Genomic DNA, 27,537 nt, shown 5'->3' on the forward strand with positions numbered 1-27,537 from the left:
GTAAAACAAAGGAAAACTCAGTATTATCGAAGGAGCTTTTTGTCTCTCGCTCTGCCCGTATTCTCCAATTCTCTTTCTTCCAATCACCATCGATCTCACGGTTGCAACCGTTAGTCGGGTGATACAGAATACGCACGCGCTTCCGTCTGAATCAGCAGAGCTTGCCACTAGCTCACACCGGATTGAAGACTTTCTTCTCCTTACTCCCAGTCTTGCAACCCAGCCTAATTGAGAACTCTTTCGATTTTGGCAGGTCCCATCATGCTTAGACAGCTGACTGGCTCGAGACAGCAGTGGCTTTTAACAACGCTGTAAGTGTCTTGGGATACGACGCTTGGTGGCCGCGAGAATTTTCTCTTGTATGAATTATATGGAACTCGAAAAGGGCTGACTTGCTGTAGTGAAGTGGCTGTACTCTGATATTTGTTGCCATCGAATCATTTTGTCCACAGACATCCGACCCCAGTCTTTACACTTTGCTATTTGCGTCCGTTACAACCATACGCATTCCATACATTGGGTATGAGGATCAGAGCCACATCCAATTAAGACGGGAAATCGATGCAAGTCTCTCTTCAAGGCAGCCAACAGTAGCGTTTGCGTAGTGAACACGCGCACACACTCAGATCCGGTGTACCCAGGTAAAGCGCCTTCACCAGGCGAATGAGTGCCTCTTCGACTCTTCAATCTCCCAAACCCACTCGTCAATCGCCGCAACCGCCTTTGACACTTCTCTAACACTCTTCGTGCGCAACAATATTTCTTTTCTCTTACACTCTACTTACTGGATCAAGCATCTTGATCGCCAGCGCCCTCTCACATCGCTACTCCATCAGAAATATACTCTCGACAAACACTCGTTTTTGCACACCTCCGAAGCGCTCTCAACAATATCAAAAACTTGGATATCATGAAGGCCATCACCGTATTCTTTGCACTTGCCGCCGCCATCACAGCATCTACTGTGTCCACTACGAATGAAGGCGAAAAACTCGTAGCTCGTGATGCGAACTGCGACTTCTGCTTCGAACGTTTCGACTTCTGTATCAAAGTAAGAGGACAAAGAGCTTGAATATGGGGTGTGATGCATACTGACGAGCGTGCAGAACGGTCATACTGAAGGACAGACTGGTTGCAAGCAGACCTGTGTTGAGCATGTTTGCCATGTGTACCGCTCCCAAGGCCATGAGGTAAGTCTTCGAATAGCACTACGAGTTGTTAGATTGAATTTGACTGACTTGGTATAATCAGTGCAAGGACTGCGGCGGTGTATTCGACAAATGCCGTGAGAAGTCGCGTTACGCCTTGTAAGTAACGGACTCGAACATGATATTTCGGCTCTCTCGGTGCGCGCCATTTTTATCTGTGAGACCTAGAAAGTCGTGCAATTCAGAGAATCATGATACCAGGAAGTGAATTGGGATGATTGATGGCGTTTTATCTGCCGAATACTTATCGGATACTGGTAAATTGTTCGCCGTAGCAATATGATCTTCCCTCAAAACTACATCTATTTTTCTTCACGGAACACCATCTTACGGCCTAAAGTTTGGTCTTTGGAACAGCCCACTCTCCCTTTTCAGCCCTCGCACACATGTCCTTGAGCGTTTCGGCAGCCCACTCAAAGTCCTTCATCTCCAGATACACTTGGCCGCTCAACCTCGTCCACCAAACACCACCGTACCAGTAGATCATGATGAAAGTGCTGTACTCTTCGCAACTTAGCTTTTTCATCCAGTCCCTCACCATGATGCCAACATCTTCTTTATCAATTCCATGCTTGGTCGCGACATCTTGAACTTTAGGGAGCGAAATCGGTAGGCGCACGTTGGACAAGCAGCACCGTCCGAGTGTACCAGTGCTATTTTCCATGACCTCGGTGCCGAGGACCTGCGCAACATGTTGGGCAGCTTGGCGAACGAGGGTTTGACAGTAGTTCCTGATAACATCCTCACCTCCGATACTCTCTCGCCACTTTAGGGCTGTGGGTACACACAAGTACGGGCTGTTGTCAATGGTGCCCACAAACTCGAAGTTGGCAACAAAGGCGGGCTTCTCCATATCAACGAACGCTGACTTGGTGAAAGCTGATTGTTCAGAGGAGTTTTGTTCGATGCCCGGCTGGGCGTGAGACTGGGCGAAAGTCCGCTTTGGGAAGGGAGAGACAGGCTTTTCGCCCTTCGGTATGAAGCCGTGAGAAGTCGGAAGGGTACTGCGTATAATACCTTGGTTCCGGTCTGCGACGTGGAAGATTGCACAGCCGCGGGGAACGTGTAGCCACCTACGTACGGTCAGTGGGTTTGCAAAGATGAAGAAGAGAGGCGAGACGGACTTATGGCAATTGCTCACGAAGAAGTCTGGGTCTAATGTTCCTAGATCGATCTCGACATGCCCAACTCCGTGAGCCCCGTCGATGCAACTCATGACTCCGAGCTCTTTACACTTCTGCGTCAAGCGCTCGAATGGCATCCTGACCCCAGGCATACTGACTACTGTATCGAAGACTGCGATTTTTACCTTTCCGCCCTTGTTCTCTACTTCTTTGACCTTCTTTTCGAATTCCTCAAGTAGCCAGTCGTCTTCAACGGGGAATGTGTACCCGATTTTGACACTTTCTGCAGGAGTAGTCTCCGTGATGAGTGACACAGTCTTCTCGCAAGCTCCATAAATGGTGCTGAAGATAAGAATATGATCGCCGGGTTGAAATTCAATGTTGCGAAGAACTGTATTAATACCGGTCGTGGCATTAGGAACAAACACCAGCGTTGAAGAAGGCGTGTTAAGCAGCTACAATATTTTAGTAAGATCGGTCGATTCAGTGATACGTCTGGACTAGAGGTGTCTTAGGCGACCGCCTGAGACAAAGTAATACGTTTCCAAAGCAGAGAGAATCGGCTTACCTTAGCCATGCCTTCTCGAGCCAGATCAAGGTATTGGGGATATTTGTATATGATGAAAGGATCTGGTTGAGCTTCACATTCGTCTTGGAAAGTGCGCATGGCATCGCGAACTATGCAAGGGAATGTTCCGAAAGAGCCTGATAGTCGTCAGTCCTCGTGTACACCAGACTTGGAGGGAGATTGTTTTGGAGTAAAGGTATCGACATCATGATAAGGGAGCACCCATGAACACTGGTTCGGCGAATGGATACCTCTTACTATGGGATGAGATAAGACATGTTAACGTACCATGGTTTAAATTCAAGAATCCGTTCCCAAACAAGAACTCCTTCTCCCTCAACTCCTTTCCAAACTTGACACCATCTTTTGTCTTGATTTCCAGGGCGGCAGATGCGCCATTCTTTGAGCTTGACGTCATGACTCAGACTGTGTAGACGATGTTATCTGGAACATGAAAAGCTGCGTGAGACACCCACGACTATATACACATTTGAGACGTGACTCAATGTTGAACGGTGACTGTTTCTCTGGAATGGCTCGGCGCATACATCCATACTGGGCTTGTAGGGCGTAGTGTAGCGTCGGGGACGAGCGATTGACCAATCGGGGCTGCTGGCGGATAGAAGCGGATGTTTTTGTGGGTCTGACGTGGTCAACCTTAGAAGCACAGCATCAAGATTGCTGGGTTGCACCTTTACCAAAAACGCGTCATTCAACATACCTGGGTTTCAAACTTCAATTGTTTATTCCATGCTTCTGTGTTCCAATCGAAAGGTCCCAGAGATTAGAGAGCTTGTCGCGAAATATAAGCAGTATTCTAAGTCTTAGGTACACTACACTGGAAGTCCTAAATACTTGCTTCGAGGTACACCGTCTTTTGTTTTGGTGCTATCTCAACATAGAAAAGTACGATTGTGTCTATAACGACTGGTATATGTAGAGTTCAGGAAGTATTAGGTTCTCGTGCGTACTTAAGTAGCGAAAGTGATAGTGATCAACCCGCTCTTATTCCCGCCCTACAACCGTTGATGAATAGCAAGATGGGGACCGCGCATATCGGCTGCACATCGGTCCTCACCACATTCCATTCCGCTTAGTCCCAACCTGCGCAAAGATATAAACCCAGCTAGACTTGGGGGAACAGTCACATCGCCCTACACCGCTTCACACCTGAACAACGACGATAATGGCCAAACTCACATCATCCCCGAACATCGACGTCTTGGTGATTGGTGGTGGCAATGCAGGTTTCTCTGCCGCCACTGCCGCTGCAGAGTCAGGAGCCCGTCGAGTTGTCCTCATCGAAAAGGCTCCTGAAGAATGGGCAGGAGGCAACAGCTACTTCACGGCGGGCGCGTTCCGGACTGTGCACGACGGTACAAGCGACCTCCTGCCCATCGTCAACAACGTAGATGCAGAAACAGAAAAACTCATCGATATGGAGCCTTATACAAAAGAAGACTTTCAGAAAGATATGGAGCGTGTGTGTTTAGGGCGTTCAGATCCAGAGTTGAGTAAGGTGCTGATCGAAGAGTCTAACGAAGCTGTAAAGTGGCTTGCGAAGAATGGGATCAGATACCAACTATCGTTCAATCGTCAGGCTTACAAGGTCGATGGGAGGTACAAGTTTTGGGGTGGCATGGCACTTATGACTCAGGATGGAGGAAAGGGTCTAATTGCGGACCATCAGGCTTCAGCTCGAAGATACGGGGTTGAAGTCTATTATTCTACGCCTGCTAAAAGCATCGTCACTTCATCAACTGGTGCTGTTACGGGTGTGATAGTAGAACATTCGGGCGGAGACACACTTGTCAGTGCGAAGGCTGTCGTTCTCTCTGCAGGAGGCTTCGAAGCAAACCCACGTATGCGTTCACAATATCTCGGGCCAAATTGGGATCTTGCACGCGTTCGTGGTACCCCGTTCAACACTGGCGAGGCTCTTGAATTTGCTATCCGGGACGTCAATGCCAGGCAAGCGGGTAATTGGTCTGGATGCCATTCTACTTGTTGGGACGCCAATGCTCCCGCCAACAGTGGCGACCGTGAAGTGTCGAACGAGTTCACAAAATCCGGCTACCCTCTCGGTCTAATGGTCAACACGAACGGAGTGCGCTTTGTCGATGAAGGTGTCGACATGCGTAATTACACGTATGCCAAATTTGGACGCGCTATACATGAGCAGCCAGCCAGTGTGGCATACCAAGTCTGGGATCAGCGCACGATCCCGTGGTTACGCGATGAAGAGTACAGGGATGAACGAGTGCAAAAGGTTTGGGGTGCCACACTCGAAGAACTGGCAAAGAATCTAGCTAAAGACTCGGGGTTGAACGCTCCAGATCAGTTCGTTGAGACAGTGAAGCAATACAACGAAGCTGTGTATGCATCGCAGATCGAAAATCCTGACAGGAAATGGGATCCAGCGATAAAGGACGGTCTCACTACGCAGTCATCCGAAAAGAAGCTGGTACTAGCGAAGTCGAACTGGGCATTACCACTCGATCAAGGCCCATTCATGGCAGTCAAAGTATGCTGTGGTGTCACCTTTACCTTTGGTGGACTGGCTGTGAACCCGAAGACCACTGCCGTCGTTTCAAACTCTGATAGGGAGGTTGCAGGGTTGTTTTGTGTTGGTGAGATGCTTGGCGGGTTGTTCTATGGCAACTACCCTGGAGGCAGTGGATTGACCTCTGGAGCAGTTTTTGGAAGAAGGGCAGGGACTGCAGCTGCGAAAGTAGCTGCTACTGGATATGCTCCAACGGTTTTGTCGCCGCGGCCAGGGATTCTTTCACTCTTGTAATGAATATGGATTTGGACCATCATGATTGGGGACATCGAACATCATTGAACAATACACAATTATACTGGCTACATAGTTCTCAAGATCTCAAGGAACTATGTCTATCTAGTAGATGGACAGATGCGCCCGTCTCTTTGAATTTGTACCAGCTAGCCACTTGTGAAGAAAAGTGAACAGCTCATGCTCCTGAAGACACTAATTTTGCCGTGTTGAGTGTGCAAACTAGCAGATACGAGCTTCTCCGCATGCTTGCTAGGGCATACCCCCAATAAATCATCTTCTTCCGTTTGCTCGAAAATAGCAAAACCAGGATGACCGCGTCCGTAGCTCGTTTCTTTTGGGCTCTTCGAGAGTCTACCATCCATATCTTGAAGATTTACCAGTGCTTTAAGACCGGTATAGTTCAAGAACAGTCCGCCTGGGTGGCAGGTATTGGTGATAGCGACACGCTTCAGATGTTATGGAGAGAAGCACTCAAACAAATCACGCGGAAGGCGCCAGTTGGTATCGCGACTATCCTCTCGCCTGAGATCGCGCAATACGACGCGCTGTTACTAAGCAACAGACTTCCAAAACTCTCCAACCAGACATGAGATTCCGCAAATGGCTCCGTGATCTTGGGGAAAGTCCATTCGCTCTCCATCTGAACACACTGCCAAGAATACTCGCCTTCATCGAGCGCTGGATATCCGCATCTTTGGTGTTCTAGCCCTCCTTGGAAGAAAGTCTCAAGTGAGGCGCGGCCCAAGTCTGATAGTTCCCATTCAAACCAGGTACCATCAAGGCACTTTGGTTGAATAGGATAAACCTGAGAGTGCTTTGTCTAATTGGATTTGTGCAGCAAGTGCACAAAATATTGTGTTACTGGATTCTTCCTGTCGAGCTCGTCCCGGCCAGGACCCTAGCTACCATACGTTCCAAGGGCAACGAGACCTAGATCAGCGACGCGCGACGAGCCGGCAACTGAGTACCGTACGGACGGAGGTATCCGAAAGGTTCTCGGGTCGCTCTGTGAGAGGTTTCTCTTCCCCCCATATGTAGTGGAAGACTTGGTCGAGCATTTCCTGTCGTGGTCCATCCATGGCTGGCTGTGGTCGAGTCGGGGTTTCCGTTGATTACCTTTTCCTAGTTCTCTTGGGCGCAGGTTTTGGTTTGGCGCGATTCGTTCGGCGAGTGGTAGGCGCACTGTCTTCTTCAGACTCGGCACTAGATTCTTCTTCGTCCTCGTCCTCGTCTTCTTCTTCTGCGGACTCGGACACGGTGCTCTGAGCCTTACTGTTCTTCGCAGCGTTAGCTCCAGCCTTGGTTCCCTTGGCACTCTTTGCCGCCCTGCCTGCCCTTGTGCCTTTTACGTTCTTGGGTACGGGCGTGGCTTCAGCTACGCTCTCGGCTTTTTGCGAACGTACGCTATCGGGCAGGTCTTTGAGTAGACCGATGCCTGGCGCGTAGAGGTCCCTGTATTCTTGAGTAGGTATCATGGGTGGCGACGAGGCCGTGGTAGAGGACTCGCGATGGAAACGCTGCTGCCACATCAACTCGCCGTATTCGTCTTCTGGCAATTCGAATTCGGGCATGTTGCTCGCGTCTTCGGGGTCGAGGGGATCAGGGTCTTCGGAGAAAGCGAACTCGTTTTCACGTGTATCGAGGGCGTCCAAGTCGTATAGTTGCGATAGCTTCTTCCACACACCGGGAATGCGCGTATGAGGTGCGTCGTCGCTAGCAAAACCGTGCGAGCGCATGTCGGTGTGAATGGATATCATGCGGAAGTGCTTGTGCATGCCTGTGACGTCAATGGGTGATTGGTGAATAGCGTGTATTGGGCTGTACCTGTTGGCTTCCACTTCATCATGCTCTTCAGCAGCTGTGTCTCCTGCTCATCAGCCCAAGGATCGCTAAGCAGCTCATCTTGCGACTGCACGACGCCAGAATCTTGCGGTGTTCTGGGCTGTGTGTCGCGCAGCGGTGTTGAAGCTGCACTCGCTTTTGCTTTCTTCCGGGGCGGCATTTTGGGAGAATGTTGATGGTTGGTGCGGGAGAAAAAAGGGATTTAGAGGTAAAGAAACGCGAAGTCGCGAAGTTGCGGGTACAGTGACGGAAGGTGCAAGCTGCAAGGGTCGCGCGTAGGGCTGAATCGCCAAAACTATGGCGCGTCATACCCCTCACTGTCCACTACTCAACATCCACTGCCATGGATGCGCGCGATTCGATTCACAATGTCTTCAGTACCGATCGCTTATGGCAGCAGCCCTCCTTTTTTGACGATGCCGATTCGCACGAATCGTCACTCTTTGCTCCCTTGGAGCTAGACAGTGGGTTGTCGCGTCTTTTCAACATGAACATGTGAACGCGTCGCTGACCAGCCACAGTCTCCTCAATTAGATTCGACCATCCGTATGCACCAAAACATGACCTCGAACGCGAACTTCGACTACCCGATCTCGACACGTTCGAGTTCGGACCTCTGCCAGAGCTCGATAGTTTTGACGACTCCAGCATTTCCATCGATACACCACCGTTAGAGCCCGAGGAAGACGTCTGGAAAATCGCACTTGACCTGGGGCCTGCGAACAAAGATGTTTTGTTCTACACGTGGGAGTCTTTTGAGAAGAAAAGTCATGTCCAAAGCCGAACACCATACATGACCGAGCAGGGGCCTGAGGCTTTTGATGCAACGTTAATACGCGACGAGGGCAAAACCAGTGCTGGACGCGTACTCAAGGGGGATGTACTCTTACAGTCACTCTGGAATCTTGGTCTGGGCCGCTCATCCATTCTCTTCCAGTTCAACGCAAAGCTGAAGACCTTTCAACCCGCCATACTGCATGGACGAGCCTCGGGACTGAGTCTGCAAGCAGCTCAGAGCTTGATCACCCACTTTACACATACCGGCAACACGTTCCTCTATCTGCGGTCTTTCGCAGAACGGACCTTTGCCTCAGCCACGTCTATTCCTGCAAAGGTTGCTCTTGCCACTTCAGTCTCGAGCATCCTAGCAAGTCTAGAAGACACCCTAGGAAAGCAGTTTACCAAGATCCGCTCACTCATGCAGCTTCAGCACCAGTTTGCTAGACCTCGCAACGTTCTCATACACGTCGCTCGCATGGTAGACGCGGTCAAACATGCCAAAACCAACGAGCAACTGTCATCCATACTACACCACCGTCTACTTGAGCTAGAAGAAGGAGACGAACAGCTTCGTCAGCTATCGTGTCAGGTGCTTAGCCAGGTAGCTAGACCAAGCTTGGAGCTTCTCAGTGAATGGATGGGCATAAGGAAAGAGCAAGCGTCTGTACCTATCTGGCAGCGCGGCAGCTTTGTAACTGTTGAAGACACGTCTGTTGATGCTCTCACACTTGACTACACTTACAGATCTGAGATGATGCCAAGATTCATTTCTCCAGAAGACGGCAACACAATATTTGAGACAGGCCATAGTCTTCGTTTCTTGAAGTCACAACATCCAGATCATCCGCTGGCTCGCCTGGATGGGCTGGCAGTTCAGCCTCCGGACATGGAGTGGGGCTTTCAATGGCAAGACATTGAGATACTGGCATCCAAAGCAAAAGCATACGAAGAGAGGCTCAGACAAGCACTTCTCGCTTTTAGTACAGGTTCGACTGATATGGCACCTTCTCTCTTGACACCATCTGCACTAGAATCTGCGACAGAAGCTCCAAACAACTCCCAGTCCCTGGATCGATACTTCGAGGAATCTATTCAACGTATGGATGAAGCTCCCAAGTGGTCCTCTCAAGCGCTACCAGATGAGCTGCAACTTCTTATGGAGAGGACACTTCAGAATGCAGACGAAGATGGCGGGGTTGCCACCAACACCTTCTCGCCGCCCATGTCTCTGGCGTCTACTCTATCATTTCGTCCACTCATCACAGCGCAAGCAAAACTCGTTAACGCAGCCACTATCCGGTTGTTCTTCCGTTCACATCAGCTGCGGCTTCACTTATCTCTTCAACGACAGTATCACCTTCTTGGCGATGGTGTATTCTCGTCTCTACTGGCAACTGCCTTGTTTGACCCTGACCGTGAGAGTGCCGAACGTCACAAAGGCAGGATGCGTAGCGGAGTACACATGGGATTACAACTAGGTTCACGAACGTCGTGGCCACCAGCGAGCTCAGAGCTCCGATTAGCATTACGAGGCGTCCTCAGTGAAAGTTACTATTCTTCCACGCTCTATCAGTCAACGCTAGGCGCTGAAGCGATCGTCGCACCTACGACGCTTCTCAATAACAGGGACAACGATGAGCTTCCTGGGCAGCTCAATTTTGCCATCCGCAACCTCACTGAAGCCGAACAAGAGAAAGTCATGGACCCTGACGCGTTACACGCGCTTGACTTTTTACGTTTGCAATACGTAGCACCAGCTCCTCTGAACTTGGTGATCACAAGTACTTCTCTGGAAAAGTACGACTACATCTTCAAATTCTTGTTGCGACTTCTGCGCATGCTCTTTGTCGTCTCACATTTGCCACGCAGGTATGCAGACAGCAACGCTCGTCAATTCAGGACCGAGGCATATCATTTTGTTATAACGCTCACAAACTACGTCTTCCAGACAGGTATCACAGAGCCGTGGGACGACTTTGACAATTTTGTTCGAACAGTGGAGACCCGATTACACGAGGAAGACCTCGCGGGGGAACTAGGGGTTCGTGTCACGGAAGGCGTCGCTTCTCTGCGCGATACCCATGACAAATGCCTAGACAGTATACTATTTGCGCTGTTGCTCCGCAGACGACAACGCAAGATCATGGCTCTCGTGGAAGAGATTTTTGACCACATACTCCTCTTCGCCAAGATGCAGAATTCAAATACGCAACAGGGTGGGGAAAGCGTCGAAGCTCTTTACGCGAAGCTTAGGGGAAAGATAAGAGTATTTTTGAGTGTGTGCCGGGGCTTAACAGGCAAGCAAGGTTACGGGAAAGGAAGAGGCACCGTTGAAGAGAACTCCATGGAGCGGTTAGTAGTCGCAATGGAGATGAATGGTTATTTTGCTTGATTGCAGAAGGCTTACAACCAGTAATCGTCTTTATGCGAGGAGTCTATCATCAATCCGCAAGATTATTCCGTTTGGTTTATTCCGTCTCATACGGCAAGGCAACAGCCCCACTTTTCACACGCGTGTATATTCCGCTGCTTACACCTGTCACTAAAACAACAACCATACACTCGTAATACAGCAAGACATAAGAGGCAGCATTCGCCATGTTCTCAGGTATAATCACATTAGTGCTTTACTTGTTTCCGAAACCTGTTCCGGAATGGCCAACCAACGTACGCACGCTCTAGACAATCTCCGCACATGCCTCACAGCGCTGGTTATCCTCCACCACTCTTCGACCCCCTATGGCGGCGCAGGTCCATGGCCATATACCTCGCCTCTATATATGCCGAACAGCTCTCCCATTCTCCTCACTTTCAACGTCATCAACCAGACTTTCTTCATGGCCACTTTCTTTCTCATCTCAGCGTACTTCTCATCAATCGCAGCGAGAAAGAAGACTAGGCATCAGTTTCTTAAAGAAAAGTGGAAGAGACTAGGTGTTCCGACGCTGATGTTTAGTCTGATCGTGAAGGGGGCTGCTAGAGGGATTCTAGCGTGGAGGTTGAAAGATGAGGACTGGGTCAACATTGGTAGAGAGGTCTTGGAGGGCTTGAAGATTGTTCGGGGTGTTTCGGGGCCGGTGTGGTACTGTGCGTTACTCCTTATCTTTGATGGGTTGTATGCTGGACTACTACCGAGCCATTTTGCAGATAAGTCGCCAAGTCAGAAAGCGATCTTTAAAGCACCGTCCGATGTTGTCAACATCAACGTAGCCTCACCTACGGCAAACACTACCAACTCAACCAAGGAACCACACACCTTTCGTACGACCCACGTGCTAGCTGCAGTCACCTTGACATCAATATCCTCCTTCGTCATTCGACTCTACTATCCCGTAGGTCGACCCCTTTGGCCAATATCCCTCCAGCTGGCTTATGCATCACAATACGTACTCTACTACACTACTGGGATCTACATACATCGCTCTGGACGTTCACTCCAAGGGTTCATCTCTCCATCTACCTTAAGGGTAATTGGTACAAGCACCGCCCTCATAACCTCTATTGGTCTCTTCCACATCCAATACCTGACTCGTACCGGCATGTCATCCTCTCAAATCATGCCCCTGGTTTTCGGTGGCCCAAATATGCTCGCCCTACTTTATGCGTTGTTTAACGAATTCGCTGGCTTTTTCATCGCTTCATTGATCTTGAAGGCCTTTTATAACGCACGCATGTCTTTCTTAGGGAAACGCTGGAGTGTAGGGAAGGTGGACCTGAGTGTGTATAGTTACGCGGCTTTTATGGTTCATGGTCCTGTAGTCCTTGATTTACAATGTCTATTTGGGAAGAAAGGCTGGGAGGGTATGGGGGCGGTGGAAACGGCGTTCTCAGTGGGAATCTTGGGTGTGGCAGAGTCATGGGTGATTGGGACGATACTGAAGAAGGCTATCGAGTCGGTGAGGTGGAAGGGATATCTGTGATGCAGATGAAGGCAGACGAGAGAAACAAGAGGGACCTACAATGCGACTTGGGAAGTAGCTTTCAGCCTAAGCAACGGTTTTCAGCATCAAATAGTGGACGAGACTGGTGTTTGTATAATGAAGCTGTTTATTGCACTTTCTATATCGAAAAAAAAAGTGTGTGGCTGCCTTGTAGGCCCTCTTATTGCCAGCGATGGAAGCAAGGGGCAAGCCTATCTGTATTACGCTGCTAATCTACGAATCAAGTTACAGACGAAGAACACAAAGCTCTTGCTGTGCCACCGAGTTAGCACGTAAGCTATGCACAAGCAATGGCAAGCGCTTGCAGTGTTTACATTAAGATAAATCCGTCTTTGCATGTCCAGATTCACCGTACGTAGGTGCTTGCCTGTCAGTTGTTTTTACCACGATGGATCAATCGGAGTGGGAAACCGAGATAGGAGGGACGTTTCGCCTCCACCGGACCGTGACTCAAGGTACGTAAGCTTACAAGCATAGTCTTAGACTCCAGACATTAAGCGCTAGCATGTAGTTATGCCTGTCGGTACCAAAGTTGTGTCGGCAGAGCCTTGCGGTGTTTCTGCCTGGACAAAGACAGCGAAAATCGCCGTCATACTTCCAAACCAAAGCTCAAAGAGTTACTTCCTTAAGGTGCGGCTTTGGTCGATGAATTATCATTGACACCTGCTGATGTGATATCGTGTCCAATAGTGCGCTGCTGGCCAGGGCGCCAAACCTCTCACCGAAGGCGAGTACCAATCTGCATGCGCCATTAACGAGATAGTACCAGGTCTTGTGCCTCAAGCGACAGGTTGGGGAGAGTATCGCGATGGCGATACCCAGATTCATTTCTTTCTCGGAGACTACCACGATATGGATCTATCGGCGGCGCCAGAACCTGTAAGCTTCGTTGAGAGAATCGCCGAACTGCACGCCAAGGGGAAATCACCGACTGGTATGTTCGGATTCCCTGTCTCAACAGTGCTGGGCAAGTTCGAACGTACAACAACATGGGAAAAGAGCTGGGCAGTGTGCTTCGCAAATCAGCTCAAAGACGTTATCAAATATGATAACGAGGTAAATGGTCTATGGCCAGAGTACGACCTTGCATGCGCACAACTCATCGCCAAAGTTATTCCAAAACTCCTGGGTGCCCTACAATCGGATGGCAGAAGCATCGAGCCGGCACTGATTCACGGCGATCTGTGGGAACAGAATGTCGGGATTGATATGGAGACTGGCGATACGATTTTATTCGATCCAGGGTCCACATATGCCCATAACGAGATGGAGTTCGGCACCTGGAGGGCTTCTTGGGCTTACCATTTCAACTCCCCAGTATATATGCGACTGTATCAGCGGCATATCGAACCTTCCGAACCTGTAGAGGAGTGGGATGACCGGAACCGACTTTACAGCCTGCACCCATACTTGAATGACTCCGCGGGTCACCCAGGCAGTATTTCAAGAGCCACGTAAGTGTTCATCCCAAAATGGCCCTCCATTTCATCTAACGGCATGTAGAGCCTATAACGATATGCTATATCTGTGTGAGAAGTACGCACCGTTGGAAAGCTTAGAGAGGTACCGTCCTGAGAACGATGTCAGTGTCACCGGGGCTTATGTGCAGCATGAGACCCACATGATGAAAGATGCCCATCTCAACCAGACAACAATGTCGAGTGCTTCTCAGTCTATTCACACCTGAGTTCAGAAATGAAGCGATTCCGAATCTGCAACGTCTGGCCGCCACAGTGGATCATCATAACGATAAGAATTCCGATGATGTTTTCAGGGTGAGAGTAAATACAACGCCAAAGTGTTTTATATGCGTGATACCAAAGTCTGAAAATGGGAAGAGTTGTGACGTGTCACAGAGCTCAAAAACGCGTTGGAAGCGCGCGCGGGTGCGCTAGCCAGCCCCCCACCCATGCGCCTTGCGGGACAGATGTAGAGCAGCCTGTGCCGACACGAATATCACTTTCCACTGTTTAAAGAGAAAAAAAAGATCATGCGTGTTCTCATAGAGTATTTCATAAAATCCTGTATCTTACTATTGAAATTTCTGTCAAGATGCTTACACTACCTTGGCGCTGCACCAGGTAGGAGAGTTAGTGCTCAAAAATCACACGATCGGTTCTTGAGACCGTCGAGACAGAGGATATATCTTCAAGAAGAAATAATCATAGAATTACATGTTCAACTACTATTCCCTAGAACCCTAGTGTCACAGAAAGTAAGGCTAAGAAAGTGAGACAATCGAGAAAGTGACTACCGGAGCGATCCCGCTTTTCTCAAAACGCCCAATAAACCACCCTGAAGATGACTAAACGTCAGACCAAGTGACAAAGGAGAACGCGAATCCCTAACTACCAGTTCCAATGTGACATCCCAGTCCTCTGTCGAAGCCATGCACATTTATCAATCCAAGCCTTTCGGTCGCAACGGAAGGACAGCCATCTAGGCCTTGCCCTTCTTCGCAAGGTAGTATGTCAACAAGTTCAAGTGTTGTTCTCTCGCACCAGCAACGGCTTTCCAGAAACCTCCGTCTTCCTTCGCGCCGTCTGATCCGTTTATGCGCTCGTGCAGTGCGACACAAAACTCAATGTCTGCTTTACGCACATCGGCGTCCTGGTCATCCATACAGCGTACGGCTAATCTGCCTAGACGCGCAGTCTGCTCAGGTGATAGTGCAATGTTCTTAGCGCCGCTCATCTCGACGAGGGATGCAAGTGTGCTCAACGCCATGGTCGTAGAGCGGGTCGACACTTGGCCAGGCTGAGAAGAGATCGAAGACTTGGAGTTCGGCGAAGACGTTGGGGTCGATGCAGGTGTGTCCTCAATCATTGCGAGGACAGTATTAAGGCAATCCAGAGTCTGGCCGTACTTGACGATCTCGTCTGCAGTTGCCTCAAGGTCAATGGCGATATGCGATGTGTTTTCGTACTGCGCCTTTGTCTGCAGGATGGTACGAAGTACTCGAGAGTAGTATCTTGCAGTTTCTTTGCGATAAAGAGAAAGCAACGCGCGAATCGTTGCTAGAGCCTGTACCTTGAGGTTGACAGCCTTCATCTGGGGTGCCTTCAATTCGTGAACTGGGGCCTCGAGGAAATCGAGGCATGCCAGTAAAAGTCTGCCAAAGTTCTCGTCATTCGGCCCCCAGATTTCTTGGTTTGACTTGACCATGTCCTGCATGCGTCGGAACATGTGAGCCTCAACCGTGCGTCCCTCAATCTTCTTAATGCCACTTGCAAGTAGCTGTCGGTTCTTAAGCACTTCAGCGTTGTTCGTGTCGTAGCTCTCTGTGTGCAAGACGCTTCCTGTACTATTCGTTTTGTGGTGACCGCGTGGGCGCTCTTCGTTCCCATTACCCATCATGATATCACTTGACATGCTTCCGGTGCTTTGGCGGCGCTCGTTGGCCTTCTCGTTGATGGGAAGCTCTTCAAGGACCTGCTTCTCTGGCCCATTCTCAATAGTTGTGTGTTCCTCGCCAACGAAGGGATCCTCAAACACTTGAACTTCATCTCCGACATCGGTACCACGAGTGCTTGGTCGATCTGGAGACCTTATACGTGGGCTACGCGTTGAAGAGCGCAAGCTAGCGCTCTCCAAGTGACCCATAGATTTCGGACTCCTTAGCGCTGCTGCACGAGGGCTGGGTATCGGCAATCGACCGATTGACTTTCTCGGCTTCGGAGGCGTGTCGTGTGTAGATTGTGTTGTTGGTCGCGCAAGATTAGGAATGACCATAGTAAAGTTGTCCTCGTCTCCTACATCCACAGCTTCATCGTCTACGGATACGCTTCCACCCAGACCGTTTCTTGCTCGGAATGGGATGGTACCACCATCATGGTGGCTTTGCGATCGGACCCAAGGCTTTACCATTGTCAAATCTTCTTCTTTGGCCGGGCTTACAGCAGGGCTCTCGCGACGAGAGCTCATGCTGGGGGATTTGCCATGGGCAATGGGTTGACCAATTCTTGACTTCGGACGCGCCGGGCTGACATTTGGGCTGTTCTGCGTTTGCGCTCGTGGTCTTGCATTATTCTTTGGCACAGCAGGCTTCTTAGCCGTTGGTGCAGCAGGCGTCTTTTCCGGGGTCATAGAGGGCGTTACTTTTCCAGGCCGTCTAACAGCGTAGGGATCGGCTGTCGCTGGTCTATTCAATTCTGGTCGTCGGACAGGACGACGAACGGTGCCCGACATCAATGACCCGGTGCCCGTAGAGTTCTTGAGTGCTGATTTCGTTGACTCTCCAGACATTGCCGAGGGTGGTCGCGCCGGACCTGAGGAAGCCGTGGAAAGGTTCGATGTTGTTCTCGCACCTAACGACTTGGCTGATTGTGATGTTGGCACTGGTGAGTAACTGGCAGCAGCAGAGTTGGGACGCTCAGGGACACCTTTCGCAGCCGCTAGTTTGGCTCTCCTCTGTTCAGCAATCTTCTCCTTCAAGGCGTTACGCGAAGCACCGGGACCTATTGATTTCGAAAACGAAGCTGTGCTGGTTGACGACGAGACGGCGCCGCCATTCGGGTTGTTCGGATCTCTCTCGAGTGCGGTTTTCTCTCGTTTGTCAAGCGTATCGAACATCCTAGGAATTGTGTTAGTGGCTTCTGTATCAATGCTTCTCTATGGTCAAGCTCACTTCTCGGCCCTTTGAGGCCATACCAAAGCGTAGGTCCAATAGGCGCTTCGGTATGCCTCGCGCACCTTGGGGTTAGCGTCAGTGACGCCTCTGCGGATCAAAGTATCCAATGTCTCCAAGCCTCCTGAGTGTTCAATGTGCGAAGTGTGTCGCTTGATCAAAGTCTTCGCCCAAGTTGCCGAGTGGGTTCGTGGTTGTACGTTCTTGTCTTGTGAGGCCATGGCTACATGCTGCAATACGCGACTGTTGTACGATACGCTCTGGAATATGGTATCTACGGTGACGGCTCCGTTTTGCGCTGCAATGTTCTTCGTGGCACCGCACATCTTGACGAATGATTGCAGGAGGATTTCAACCCAGGGATCGATGGCAGAACCGAGTGTTTTCGCGAGCTCCTGAACCAGCAGGCAGCCGTTGGTGGACATGGTCGTTCGGAGGGAGTTGGCAACCTTAAGGATACCGTCTAGAAGCGACTTGATGCCTGCGATGAAAGTAGCGTGGAACTCATGAGGTGCGTTGCCCTTCAAAATGCGCCTCAACTTGGTGCAGTTCTTGTCTCTGGCGAGCCAATTTCCCTCACTCTCTTTTCCTTCGTAGCAAGGCGCCATGTCGCGGAAAACATCGTCCAGCTCGCGCTGTGTGTAGATGTGTATGGGGTCCATGACTACAACTTCAACTGGAGGAGGCTGCTCGCCCGCAAAGCTATCTGTAAAACCAGCATCAGGTTGTATTGTCTCGGCGCGTTTAGTTGGGATAGGCCTGGAGATGGGAACGGGCGGTTGCGCGGGCGCGACATCTGTACCTTTAGACATGGCGTCGTCGTCGAGGTGGGTTGTGATGTAGCTAGCAATGGCTTTCCGGACGTTTAGGGCGATAAGTTGCTTCTTGAGGTTCGCTTTCGCGTGTTCTGGTGCGTGTCTATTGTGATGTCAGTCGCTACCATGGCGCAGCATGCCAGTCAATTGACATACCCAAAGAGATCCACCACCGCCTTCTTCGCGGTGTCGCGCACGCCGGCGTCCGCGTCTTCGAGGTTTGCCACGAATTGGTTGGAGTAGCTCTTGAAAGGGAGGCCTTCGGTCTTGTTCATCTGTTATTACCAAAGCGTTAGAACATTTTCTCTCCTTCCCGATGCGCCACGGGGGGTACGGACCTTGACCACCCACAGCATGGCAGATTCTTTGGCGCGAGGATTGGTGCTCTTTGCAGCATCGTGCATCAGCTCATCGATTTCTGTAGGGCATAGATAGTGCAGATCAGCCAGAATCTGTGAGGCGGCACTGCGATGGCTTTCGCGCGCATCGCCCAACTTGTCGGCGAGAATGGAACATAGTATCGGGGACTGTGACGTAAGAATCGACGTTTCTTTCTGGAGTTGCAGACGCTTGATAAAGTGGCTCAGTGTCGAGAAGCCCGTGGACACGAGGGCGGCCGAGGTGGCGGCAGTACAGGCGATGCGGATGCATTCGAAGATGGGAGCCTGACAGCTTTCAGGGACCCGGTTGTGCTTGATGCTCGATTTCAGCGTGCTGAATAGGGCAAGTCGAGACTGGACATCGGTCGACGGTTTCTGGAGTGCCTTGAGCAGATCCGACGTCTCTTTCTCCATCTTGGGCGCAAATTGGCCCTGTTTTCAAAAAGATTCTGCGATGTTGGAAGCGGGGTTTGTTGTGACCTGCAATGTTTATGGGACGCAACTGCCCTGGGTTCACGCTAGGTCGCCGAGCAACCGTCCGTGCGCTTACACCTCGCCGCACTGCCGCTTACCCCAGGCGCGCTGAACGATCCACCCTCCTACGAAGCTTCTAGAGACGATGCGAACAGCTGGTCATGACGTGGGGCTGCTTTCGAGTCTGCTTTACTCTTCACGTCGAATTGCAGAGGACATGACCTGACTGAGACTTCCTCCCTTGCCACGTCAGTGACCAAGACAGCAACACCACAGTAAATCACTCAAGCGGGGCCGTGGCAACTGGAAGTGATAGGCCATTACGCCGGATGCGCAGGCTGCATTAGGGGAACAACGTTTCGAAAAGAGCCGAGTGTGAAAAACAAAAACAAATATTTTGAGCGAATGAGTGATTTCATTGTGAGCTATTGGTCGGTATCGAGCATAGGTAATGACAGATGCATTCTCTTTGTCCATTGAAGCGCATCGTGACATTCAAGACTCCTTGTTCTGAGCGTTCCTCTCGTCCCAGACACCGACAGCCTCCTCAGCAGCCTTGACACCGCTGAGAGCCATGGCACCAAAGGTAGGTCCCATGCGATTCGCGCCATCAACCTCACTGAGTTCCATGCCGCCAACAATCAGACCAGGCACAATCTCACGAGTGCGCTTGACGATGGCATCTTCGGCGGTGCGCATGTCAAGGCCACGCATCCCACCGAGCTTCTCAATCTGCTGCATGGACACGAGGCGCTTAACGGAGAAAGCACCGAATGGGCCGTCATGGCCAGTGGTCGAGATGACGAGCGGTGCATTGATGGTGTTTGGGTCCATGCAAGACTGGTCTATGAAGAATTAGTAAAAGCCGAAAAAAGTAAATGCTACAACGTACCATCGTGATGCATGGAAACGAGAGTCCAGTTGGTGACAACACCAGCGATGCGGACTGCGTTGGGGTCGCTCGAGGTAGGAGCTGGGCGAGTAATGAGGTCCTCAACAGCTGTGGCGTTGAACAGCTTGACGTTGGGGAATTGCAACACCTTGGACAATAGGGTCGACGTGAAGAGTGCTGCGTGCTTTACGACGACAAAGTCACCCTCGTCCTCGTACGGCACGCCGATCTCATTCAAGAAAAGCTCAGCAGGCTTGCGCATGACCATGGCGCTGAAGAGCTGACCACCGAGCCAGGCGCCACCACCAGGAGCAACGCCAGCCTCAACAATAGCGATCTTCAGATCGGGGCGCTTGGTGGCAAGCGTGAACGCAGCAGACAGACCACATGAACCGGCACCGACGATGACGATGTCCGACTCGGCGTAGGTGTCAAGATCGTTAAAGTAACGGCGGGTCATTGCACGAGACACCTGCGATTCGCGAATGGGAGCAAATGTGAACTTCTCCCAATTGTTCTCCAGCTCAGCGACAGTTTTGGCCTGGCTGTTGGCTGCAGCTTTGACAGCAAGGTCCTTCTTGGTACCCATGTCGTTGCTAGCAACGGGGGTTTCGTAAATGGCGGCGGGAGGAGACATGTCGAAATATGTTCAAGGGTCGACACCTGCGAACTGTTAAGTCTGTTCCATATAGGGAGAGACAGCGCAGAGCATGATCCTTTTCGCAGGTATTATCCTGATCAAGTTCGAAACCGTATAATCTCAGAACGAATCCAGCAGTGTCAATCCACCACACTGAAGTAGAGTAACCACAACAGTCTGGAAGATAAACACTGCTAGAAACGAACACCGGTTCATGCAGTATACTTAGCTGTAAAAGTACCTAGATGACTTGAGGACAACGCCCACGTGCGGAACATGTTCGGCATCGTGGTTGCCATACTTGGTAGGAGTATCTGTATCACCGTCAGCCATTGGTCTCAGATGTTGAAGTAGTGGATGAGTACGGATACTGATTGAATTCAACTTCGCAAAGACAGTTAGACTGTTGTAAGGAAAAAGAAACAACGAGAGGCAGATTGATCGAGAGGTTTAAATATCCCAAGGTACCCCGCCGTCCCGGCCATGAGTATCCTCAGTCATCCGTTGAGGTGGGGTAGCTGTAGCTATCTGCGTATGAATTGCTCGAATACAGGAAGACCCACTATATCGTACCGCGTCTGGATCCACGAGTTCAGCGCCGCGGAGTATCTGATTAGTGTAAACAGTATTTGGTGACAGGGTCCTGCATTAGTAGCCTAGGTTCGGACGCATCTCTGAGCAATAGATCAACAGCAAGAAGGACCGACCCACACAACGCGGGAAAATCGAAGAGCACACATGCTCGTGCAACAGATGCGGTGACCACAACTCCCAGCGTGATTTGACGATAGATCCGGTTAATACTGCCAGTGTTGTTGTTCTTGCGTGTTAGCGTGAAAGCTGCGCTAGGCGAGCTAACTTGGCATTGCAACCTTCTCCGAGAAGCGACATAATGACGCGTTACTGCTACAACTGTATGGTAGATCCAATGTTGCACTATGGTGGCAACTTCTGATGATTGAAGAAATGCCAATGGTTTAACACAAAACTTCCAATTTCAACACTGCATGGGAGCATCCAGATGAATGTTTGCTACGTGACCAGAGACTCACACTGATAGGAGGCGTCGAATGTAGTTGAAGACACCCGGTAGACTTTTCACTTAACAGGTTTCGAAGGGAAAGAATCCAGTCATTTGGTTGCCCATGTCCTCATACGGGCTGGCAAACTTAATCGCGTACCAAAGGTAAGGTACTCTGCTTGACTCAATAAGGTTGATCGAGATCCGGCCAGCAGATAAGGTTGACATGGACGGCGACGACCGAGTTCGAGTCAGGATAGAGGCATGGCGGATGCTGAATGCCAGCATCTTGGGATGCTGATCAAACGTGGTGGCGGACGGCAGAGAGCGATAAAGACATCCGAATGTCAGGCTGTCAGGTACGATGACGACAGATGTCCAGGAGAACCTCGGTGTCGCGGCAAGTGCAGCTGAGACAGACGTGCGGCGACTGTCTTGGGTTATGTGGTACGTGGCACTTGTTGCTGTCTGACGGTATGCCGTATGGGAAGGGGAGGTGTTGGTATTTTGGAGAGCGCGAATCGCGTTTGGGCGCTGACTCTTGAGGCGGCGGGCAGATCAGCAGGGACCGTTCGGCTCGATGAAACGCGTCTGTGTACGCCTTGTTATTCCCGTTTGTTTCAGGATCGTGGCAGAGGGATACCGAGGGAATGAGCAAAGTGCCGATTGGTAAGTATTTTTCCGACGCGTACAAAATGATGGGGGCTGGCCACGCAGACATGGACTGCATGTGAGGATCATGGTTGTGTGCGGATGCCGAAGACTCCAAGAGACGGGGCCTTGACGGCGTGGTGCGATGAACAGCATTTGGGTCTGATGGTTTGACAGGACCTTGTTAGCGTCCTGGACGTCGGGGCTGTTCGAAATAGAGACACGGGTGTTTTGCGGGGAATGAACGCGTCCTTAATCTCTCGAGGTCGCCAGTACTTTCCGTTAGGCAGGTGCGCTCACCCGACATTCGATGCTGAAACACGCGGTCGACACTGTCGGGTGTGCACATGTTTGTCAGGCATCAAGTGGTTGATGTTAGTGGTAGGCCACCAAAGCGGCCGCGTTCCTGCATGATCTAATGCTAGACATGTGTGCAGCGCAGATGACGGACATATCGACGCTGAAGGAGGCGCGCCAGGGGAAAGGCCTCAGATTGCGTCAGCTATTCTGGGCAGCTCGGAAGACTGTCGAGCGGTTCTTTGATTAGTGCGGAGAGAATTGGTGTTATTAATCAGGCTCGTGATGCTGACCGTCATGTCGCCTTGTCGAAGGTGGTCAGAGAGATGGAAGGTTCAAGTATATGCCACGCCACACCGCCAGACAGGCTCCATGCTACGTACTGCCAGAGGGCAGAGATGAATCCAGACCGAGCAAGACTGTCGCATTTATAAATTATAGGCGCAGCAAAAGTGATTACCGGGCCGTTGTCGAGCAAGGCGCCCACGATCTGCGATGGCGTGTGCTTGGCAGGGCCTTTGCGCAAGTCGTAATAGCGTGGTGGAGCTGGAGTCGCAGCCCGGTCTCGAAAGCTGACCACTTTGCGTCTTCGCCTTGGGACGTGTTTGGAATTCCATAGTCGTGTTCCCAAGTGCGGCACCTGCTAAGCGCCTCAACCACGGCCTGCAAGTAATCACTGAATTAGCAGTCCATGGGAGGCAGGGCCAAATCTCGCAGAGGCTGATATAGGCCTTCACTTGATATCGCATGTGGTCCCTTGTCGCATGGATTCGTCTGCCGCGTATCTTTCTCAGGACCCTGAAAGCGCACTAACCCGCCCATTGGCTATTCACCTCCACACCACCACACGCCTGAGGGGACCGACGCCTGTGAGGTGCAGCTGTCTCGTCGACTAACTAGCCCTCGTCGCGCACAGAAGCCGTTCGCCAGTGCACCGACGCTCCTTCCGGCTGTTGACTTTGCTTTTGCGCCGTTTCCACTCTCGACCTTTCTCTCGCCTGGTACCGTGGAGCGAACTTTTGGGATCGCCCAGACGACCTGCGGAACCACGACGTCCACGACGCTGCCCGTCTGCGAATTGTCCCTTCAGCTCCTGCACAAGCCCGGCGACAACCACGCGGCAGCACTCGCGCTGCCCGCCACCATTGTTCCTTCACCGACACATACATTGCTAGCACATCATGGAGAGTCCCGGGGCCTACCCAGAGTCTCCGATCGAGGACGAGGTCGTATATCCGTGCAAGGGATGCGGAGAGGTATGACCAGCCGCCCCGCGAGTCTCTCTTCATCCGCTCATAGCAGTCTAGATCCTCGAGGAAGGCAAGGCCTTTGAACTCGGTATGTATTCCCCGCCGGGACCACCTCCACCCTCGCGCCTTCCTCCCACCACCACTCCCCCCAGACCACCTTCCGAGCATGTCGTATGCTAACATTGCCCAGCCGGAAACCGATGGCATATCGACTGCTTCCGCTGCAACACGTGCGGCACCCTCCTCGACTCGGATGCGAACCTGTTGCTGCTCGGCGACGGCTCTCTGATATGCAACAACTGCACATACAGCTGCAACCATTGCGGGAACAAAATCGAGGATCTGGCCATCTTGACCGGCGACCAGGCCTTCTGTGCCAACTGCTTCAGGTGCCGGAATTGCAAGCGCAAGATTGAGAATCTGCGTTATGCCCGCACTTCACAGGGTATCTTCTGCATGTCCTGTCATGAGTCGCTCATGGCTCGACGGCGCAAGAAATCTAAAAAGCCACCCTCAGTCGCACCCAAGGTAGATAAATCCTTGCCTGCTCTGCCTCCCCAGGAGCAGGCGACCTCCACCTTTACCCCAGACCTCGACACGCCATCCGATGTCTTTTCGGAACCCACCACGACCGACGTATCTCCCAGACCCCCTCAGCCACGACGGGGCGACTCATCATCCAACTTTAGGCGAGATGCCTCGCCAATTGGAGACATTTCACGAAGGGGTACGTAGACATCATCTGGCTTACGCCAATTTCTATGCCTAGCTGACACTTTCACTCACAGATAACACAACGCTCCCCGCAACAACATACAACAAAGACAACAATACGCGTTCGGAACTTGTAGACAATGGCGACGACGGTATCCTTCTACCTTTTGCTCTGGACCCCAACCCTGCGCCAGGCCCGTCACCACTTGGCCGACCCATTAGCCGCTTCAACGACCAAGCATTAGGAGCTAAGTCCAGTGGAAATGGCGCCACTAAGAACGGCCGCGATTACTTCAGCAGGCCTACCGGCGATCATCGCGAGAAATTGAAGGAAAACAGCTCCCGAGAAGCCTCCAAAGAGAGACGCCAAACACAAACCACCCAGAGCCCGCACATCGCTTTCCAGGAAAAAGGAAGACAGCCTTCAGACACACTGGTCGAGACGCTCAGGAAGAAGAAGGACAGCTCTAACGAATCGCCTTCAGCTGAGCCCCGGTCGAGAAGTCAGCACGCTTCTCCCGCTCCTTCAGCTGCGGAGCCCTTCAAGCTACAGGATGTCCCAAAGAATAAGAAGGCCGAGGCCAAACGCAAGGACTCTGACGAAACACCGTCACCACAGCCCCAGGAACGAATGCAGTTGCCTACTTCCTCCAAGAACGACACCATGTCTGCGCGGCTGAGCCGCCCGCTGATTGAACCTACATTCACATCTTCTCCACCACTTGGCTCGCAGGACTCACCGCAAACCTCGGAATCGTCGTTCGGATCCAACCTTGTAGTAGAACGACCTGCGCGTGGCGATTCGCTCAAATCCTCGGCTCTGAAGCCATCAGCTCCCATTTCGCGAAACGAAAGACCTAGTCCGTCACCCACCACGCCTACCCTCAACCATCCCGAGCGAACATCATCCACAAACACAGCAAGTGCGAATCTCAACGCGGGGCTTGGTATACTCAGTCCTGCGGATTCGCCATCCTCTAAAACTCCATTAGATCCGCCTGCGCTTCCCGCGCGTTCAGGTGGGCGTCCTGCACAACCTTCGACTGACACATTCACATCTCCACGCGCACCCCCACAACCGCCCACCGTACAACACCATAAGACAAATGAATCCATCAGTAGTGCCCAAAGCGAAGCATCTCGAGAAGCATACGGTGCTGGTGGCCTTCCCCGGTATAGCCACCAGGGCGATTTCTCCATGGACGAGGACTTCGCGCGCTTGCTTGGAAGCCAAGATGGCAGAGATGATAAAGAGACCGGAGTCTTCAGGAGGGTTTCGAACGCTGTCTCTAAGCATGGACGCAGTTTCAGTGACCGTGGCTCTGTCACATCGCGAGGTCACAAGAAATGGCCTACGAACGGCTCGATCGACATTAGCAGCCCCACAGTTGCCTCGCCGGATACCAAAGAAGAAGGCGTCAATCTGCGAAACGAGCTGCGCCGCGCTCAGCAGCGGATCGCAGAGCTCGAAGCTGAAAAGAATGGGCTACAAGAATCGATGCACAGCGCAGCCGACATCAAACAAGCGAACACGGTTCTGAGAGAGAAGCGAAACACAATGGCAGTCTTGGATACGCAACGCGAGATGGTGATTCGCGAATTAGAGATCATGACTGAACATCTCAAGAAAGCCAAGAGCAATCAGGGCAACATTGAGATCAACCAACTCAAGTCAGACATTCTTAAAGAGTTTGCAGGCTCGCTGCAGAAACTGAAAGATAATCTGGGGAATCAAATAGAAGACCTCATTACGAAAAGGTCGGATTTGACAGAAGAGATCTCGAATCTCATACAGATGAAAGACAAAGGTTTCCAGGAGTACGAATCGCTTACGGCTGCTAATGCCAGACTCTCCGCAATGAATAGGGATCTGGTGGACAACATACAGACAAATCTCAAGAACAACAAGAAGCCTGGGCAGAACCTTGACGTGGCTGCGAATGGCCTAGGCATATACAACGCGCAGCAAAAGGGCGGCAAGTCAGAAGTATCAGTAGATACACAGCCAATACCCCATGAGCACTCTTATGCCAATCTCCATGACGATACTGAGGCGACAGTCGCTCAGCCGCAGGTTGTCAACATCAGGAAGACTGGAAAGCCTACCAAGTTTTCAACATGGAAGAAGGGTGGGCAGGCCATTACAAAGAACGTCACCAAGGGCTTCAAAGGCGCGTTCGGTTCAGAGCAGAAGCAGGAGGACTACAACGTCAAGGTCATTGGTACACCGTATGGATCCGTGCACTCCGGGCCTGACATCGCATCCATGTCCATGTCTAGTTCCATCAAGAGTCGAGATACTATGGACCAAGGAACTCCGCGCGGCTGGTTCGGTGGAAAGCCCGGAAACGTTCGACCAGGCGGACCACCCCAAGCTGGCTTCAGGCCCATGCAGAATAACAACACCAGTACTGCTAACCTGGCTGCTGCCGACGCCAGTACCGTGCTTTTCGGATCTGATCTGACTGCACGTTGTGAGTTTGAACGGCAGATGATTCCACGCATTGTCAGTCGATGCATCGAAGAGGTCGAGCTCCGCGGTATGGATGTGGAAGGCATCTATCGTAAGAGTGGAGGAACTTCTCAGGTGAACCAAGTCCGTAGTGGTTTCGAGACGGACACCGAGCACGATATCTCAGACCCTGATTTGGACATTCATTCAGTCACTTCTGCGCTGAAGAACTACTTCCGCAGGCTTCCTGTGCCGTTGATCACGTATGACGTTTACGATCAGTTCCTGGAAGCGGGCCGTAAGTACATGCCCTTGAAAGATAAAGCAAGCGCTAATGGATCTACAGAACTTGAGGAGCCGAATGCCCAAGCCAAAGCTTTGTCTGCTGCTGTGAACGAGATCCCCAAGGCTCACCGTGATACACTACAGTTCCTTGTGTTCCACTTGTCGCGCGTCATACAACACGCCAGCGACAACTTGGTATGTATACACAGTGTGCGTTCCAAATGCGTGATGACTAACACTTGACAGATGACACCACTCAATGTCGCCGTCGTCTTCGCGCCAACCATCATGCGGCCCATGGACATCCAGCGCGAACTCACCGATGTGCAACAGCAGCGCGTCGCCGTACAAGCTCTACTGGAGAACTACAAGACAGTGTTTGGCGATGAATGAGATGAGCAATTTGCTCATAAGACACTGTCATGGTAGTTGAAGACGTCTTATCCTTCTGTTATATCGTTTCCATTTTCAGCATGTGTATCTACAGCGGGCGTTACGGGCCCGATCTCCAAGAGTTGCTTTGTCCTTGTCTTCGTGTACCATACGAACCTGCACAGTTTTGGATCCTGTCTGTATCAAGGGCCGTGAGGTGTATATTGAGGGCAATGATGGAAATTGTTATTATACCCTTGGGCCTTTTCTGCTTGGTCAATTGAGCGTAGGCTGCAGTATATAATGAATAGTTGAGATGATAGTTTCAGCACGCATGCGGGCCGGGACCTAGACTTTGTGATCATTCACATGCTCCACAAGGATGTGCTGTTCCTGTGCTTGGC

At 51.3% G+C, this 27,537-nt stretch overlaps 10 protein-coding genes across 10 annotated transcripts; 6 read left to right on the forward strand and 4 right to left on the reverse strand.

Annotated features, from left to right (window-relative positions):
- Positions 1-910: 910 nt before the first annotated feature.
- CC77DRAFT_1095799 (hypothetical protein) lies at positions 911-1,370 on the forward strand (the record flags this gene model as incomplete). Its single annotated transcript, XM_018529811.1, has 3 exons — positions 911-1,051; positions 1,107-1,190; positions 1,252-1,370. The coding sequence occupies 3 exons, from the start codon at positions 911-913 to the stop codon at positions 1,309-1,311; spliced, it is 285 nt and encodes a 94-aa protein (XP_018384713.1). The 3' UTR covers positions 1,312-1,370.
- Positions 1,371-1,420: 50 nt separating this feature from the next.
- CC77DRAFT_1021437 (PLP-dependent transferase) lies at positions 1,421-3,525 on the reverse strand. Its single transcript, XM_018525264.1, has 4 exons — positions 3,189-3,525; positions 2,901-3,037; positions 2,333-2,787; positions 1,421-2,281 (listed from the first exon to the last, which is right to left on the reverse strand). The coding sequence occupies exons 1-4, from the start codon at positions 3,316-3,318 to the stop codon at positions 1,543-1,545; spliced, it is 1,461 nt and encodes a 486-aa protein (XP_018384714.1). The 5' UTR covers positions 3,319-3,525; the 3' UTR covers positions 1,421-1,542.
- Positions 3,526-3,965: 440 nt separating this feature from the next.
- On the forward strand, positions 3,966-5,842 carry CC77DRAFT_1021438 (fumarate reductase flavo protein subunit precursor). The gene has a single exon (XM_018525265.1). The coding sequence runs from the start codon at positions 4,087-4,089 to the stop codon at positions 5,695-5,697; it is 1,611 nt and encodes a 536-aa protein (XP_018384715.1). The 5' UTR covers positions 3,966-4,086; the 3' UTR covers positions 5,698-5,842.
- A 970-nt stretch (positions 5,843-6,812) lies between these two features.
- Positions 6,813-7,702, reverse strand: CC77DRAFT_1032065 (CT20-domain-containing protein; the record flags this gene model as incomplete). The annotated part of the gene is made up of 2 exons (XM_018526711.1): positions 6,813-7,477; positions 7,525-7,702. The coding sequence occupies 2 exons, from the start codon at positions 7,700-7,702 to the stop codon at positions 6,813-6,815; spliced, it is 843 nt and encodes a 280-aa protein (XP_018384716.1).
- A 173-nt stretch (positions 7,703-7,875) lies between these two features.
- CC77DRAFT_991414 (hypothetical protein) lies at positions 7,876-11,138 on the forward strand. The gene is made up of 2 exons (XM_018536351.1): positions 7,876-8,006; positions 8,064-11,138. The coding sequence occupies exons 1-2, from the start codon at positions 7,886-7,888 to the stop codon at positions 10,712-10,714; spliced, it is 2,772 nt and encodes a 923-aa protein (XP_018384717.1). The 5' UTR covers positions 7,876-7,885; the 3' UTR covers positions 10,715-11,138.
- On the forward strand, positions 10,977-12,242 carry CC77DRAFT_938525 (hypothetical protein; the record flags this gene model as incomplete). The annotated part of the gene is made up of 2 exons (XM_018534617.1): positions 10,977-11,138; positions 11,229-12,242. 2 exons carry the CDS (start codon positions 10,977-10,979, stop codon positions 12,240-12,242), a joined length of 1,176 nt encoding a protein of 391 aa, XP_018384718.1.
- A 188-nt stretch (positions 12,243-12,430) lies between these two features.
- CC77DRAFT_156698 (hypothetical protein) lies at positions 12,431-13,852 on the forward strand. The gene is made up of 3 exons (XM_018530338.1): positions 12,431-12,718; positions 12,775-12,893; positions 12,954-13,852. The coding sequence occupies exons 1-3, from the start codon at positions 12,652-12,654 to the stop codon at positions 13,719-13,721; spliced, it is 954 nt and encodes a 317-aa protein (XP_018384719.1). The 5' UTR covers positions 12,431-12,651; the 3' UTR covers positions 13,722-13,852.
- Positions 13,853-14,389: 537 nt separating this feature from the next.
- CC77DRAFT_965298 (hypothetical protein) lies at positions 14,390-18,759 on the reverse strand. Its single transcript, XM_018535709.1, has 4 exons — positions 18,044-18,759; positions 17,862-17,980; positions 16,891-17,808; positions 14,390-16,836 (listed from the first exon to the last, which is right to left on the reverse strand). The coding sequence occupies exons 1-4, from the start codon at positions 18,497-18,499 to the stop codon at positions 14,703-14,705; spliced, it is 3,627 nt and encodes a 1,208-aa protein (XP_018384720.1). The 5' UTR covers positions 18,500-18,759; the 3' UTR covers positions 14,390-14,702.
- Positions 18,760-19,022: 263 nt separating this feature from the next.
- CC77DRAFT_1021441 (Thi4-domain-containing protein) lies at positions 19,023-20,116 on the reverse strand. The gene is made up of 2 exons (XM_018525266.1): positions 19,452-20,116; positions 19,023-19,404 (listed from the first exon to the last, which is right to left on the reverse strand). The coding sequence occupies exons 1-2, from the start codon at positions 20,086-20,088 to the stop codon at positions 19,055-19,057; spliced, it is 987 nt and encodes a 328-aa protein (XP_018384721.1). The 5' UTR covers positions 20,089-20,116; the 3' UTR covers positions 19,023-19,054.
- A 2,909-nt stretch (positions 20,117-23,025) lies between these two features.
- On the forward strand, positions 23,026-27,245 carry CC77DRAFT_156510 (RhoGAP-domain-containing protein). Its single transcript, XM_018530337.1, has 6 exons — positions 23,026-23,316; positions 23,368-23,398; positions 23,501-24,037; positions 24,099-26,774; positions 26,823-26,956; positions 27,008-27,245. Exons 1-6 carry the CDS (start codon positions 23,242-23,244, stop codon positions 27,152-27,154), a joined length of 3,600 nt encoding a protein of 1,199 aa, XP_018384722.1. The 5' UTR covers positions 23,026-23,241; the 3' UTR covers positions 27,155-27,245.
- Positions 27,246-27,537: the final 292 nt, after the last annotated feature.

This window comes from Alternaria alternata, assembly GCF_001642055.1.
Source record: "Alternaria alternata strain SRC1lrK2f unplaced genomic scaffold CC77scaffold_13, whole genome shotgun sequence".
NCBI classification, from domain to species: Eukaryota; Fungi; Ascomycota; class Dothideomycetes; order Pleosporales; family Pleosporaceae; genus Alternaria; species Alternaria alternata.

Excerpts from the sequence above, each read along its gene's own strand:
- CC77DRAFT_1021437 (XM_018525264.1), bottom strand. The coding sequence starts at position 3,318 with ATGACGTCAAGCTCAAAGAATGGCGCATCTGCCGCCCTGGAAATCAAG. Across the intron at positions 3,038-3,188 it reads ATTCTTGAATTTAAACCATG|GCTCTTTCGGAACATTCCCT; the intron begins GTACGTTAACAT and ends GACGACTATCAG. Across the intron at positions 2,282-2,332 it reads TTCGTGAGCAATTGCCATAA|GTGGCTACACGTTCCCCGCG; the intron begins GTCCGTCTCGCC and ends GACCGTACGTAG.
- CC77DRAFT_1021438 (XM_018525265.1), top strand. The coding sequence starts at position 4,087 with ATGGCCAAACTCACATCATCCCCGAACATCGACGTCTTGGTGATTGGT.
- CC77DRAFT_991414 (XM_018536351.1), top strand. The coding sequence starts at position 7,886 with ATGGATGCGCGCGATTCGATTCACAATGTCTTCAGTACCGATCGCTTA. Across the intron at positions 8,007-8,063 it reads TGCTCCCTTGGAGCTAGACA|TCTCCTCAATTAGATTCGAC; the intron begins GTGGGTTGTCGC and ends GACCAGCCACAG.
- CC77DRAFT_156698 (XM_018530338.1), top strand. The coding sequence starts at position 12,652 with ATGGATCAATCGGAGTGGGAAACCGAGATAGGAGGGACGTTTCGCCTC. Across the intron at positions 12,719-12,774 it reads CCACCGGACCGTGACTCAAG|TTATGCCTGTCGGTACCAAA; the intron begins GTACGTAAGCTT and ends GCTAGCATGTAG. Across the intron at positions 12,894-12,953 it reads CAAAGAGTTACTTCCTTAAG|TGCGCTGCTGGCCAGGGCGC; the intron begins GTGCGGCTTTGG and ends CGTGTCCAATAG.
- CC77DRAFT_965298 (XM_018535709.1), bottom strand. The coding sequence starts at position 18,499 with ATGGAGAAAGAGACGTCGGATCTGCTCAAGGCACTCCAGAAACCGTCG. Across the intron at positions 17,981-18,043 it reads CCATGCTGTGGGTGGTCAAG|ATGAACAAGACCGAAGGCCT; the intron begins GTCCGTACCCCC and ends TGGTAATAACAG. Across the intron at positions 16,837-16,890 it reads TGGCCTCAAAGGGCCGAGAA|GATGTTCGATACGCTTGACA; the intron begins GTGAGCTTGACC and ends CACAATTCCTAG.
- CC77DRAFT_1021441 (XM_018525266.1), bottom strand. The coding sequence starts at position 20,088 with ATGTCTCCTCCCGCCGCCATTTACGAAACCCCCGTTGCTAGCAACGAC. Across the intron at positions 19,405-19,451 it reads CGTTTCCATGCATCACGATG|ACCAGTCTTGCATGGACCCA; the intron begins GTACGTTGTAGC and ends AATTCTTCATAG.
- CC77DRAFT_156510 (XM_018530337.1), top strand. The coding sequence starts at position 23,242 with ATGGAGAGTCCCGGGGCCTACCCAGAGTCTCCGATCGAGGACGAGGTC. Across the intron at positions 26,775-26,822 it reads TCAGTTCCTGGAAGCGGGCC|AACTTGAGGAGCCGAATGCC; the intron begins GTAAGTACATGC and ends ATGGATCTACAG. Across the intron at positions 26,957-27,007 it reads AACACGCCAGCGACAACTTG|ATGACACCACTCAATGTCGC; the intron begins GTATGTATACAC and ends AACACTTGACAG.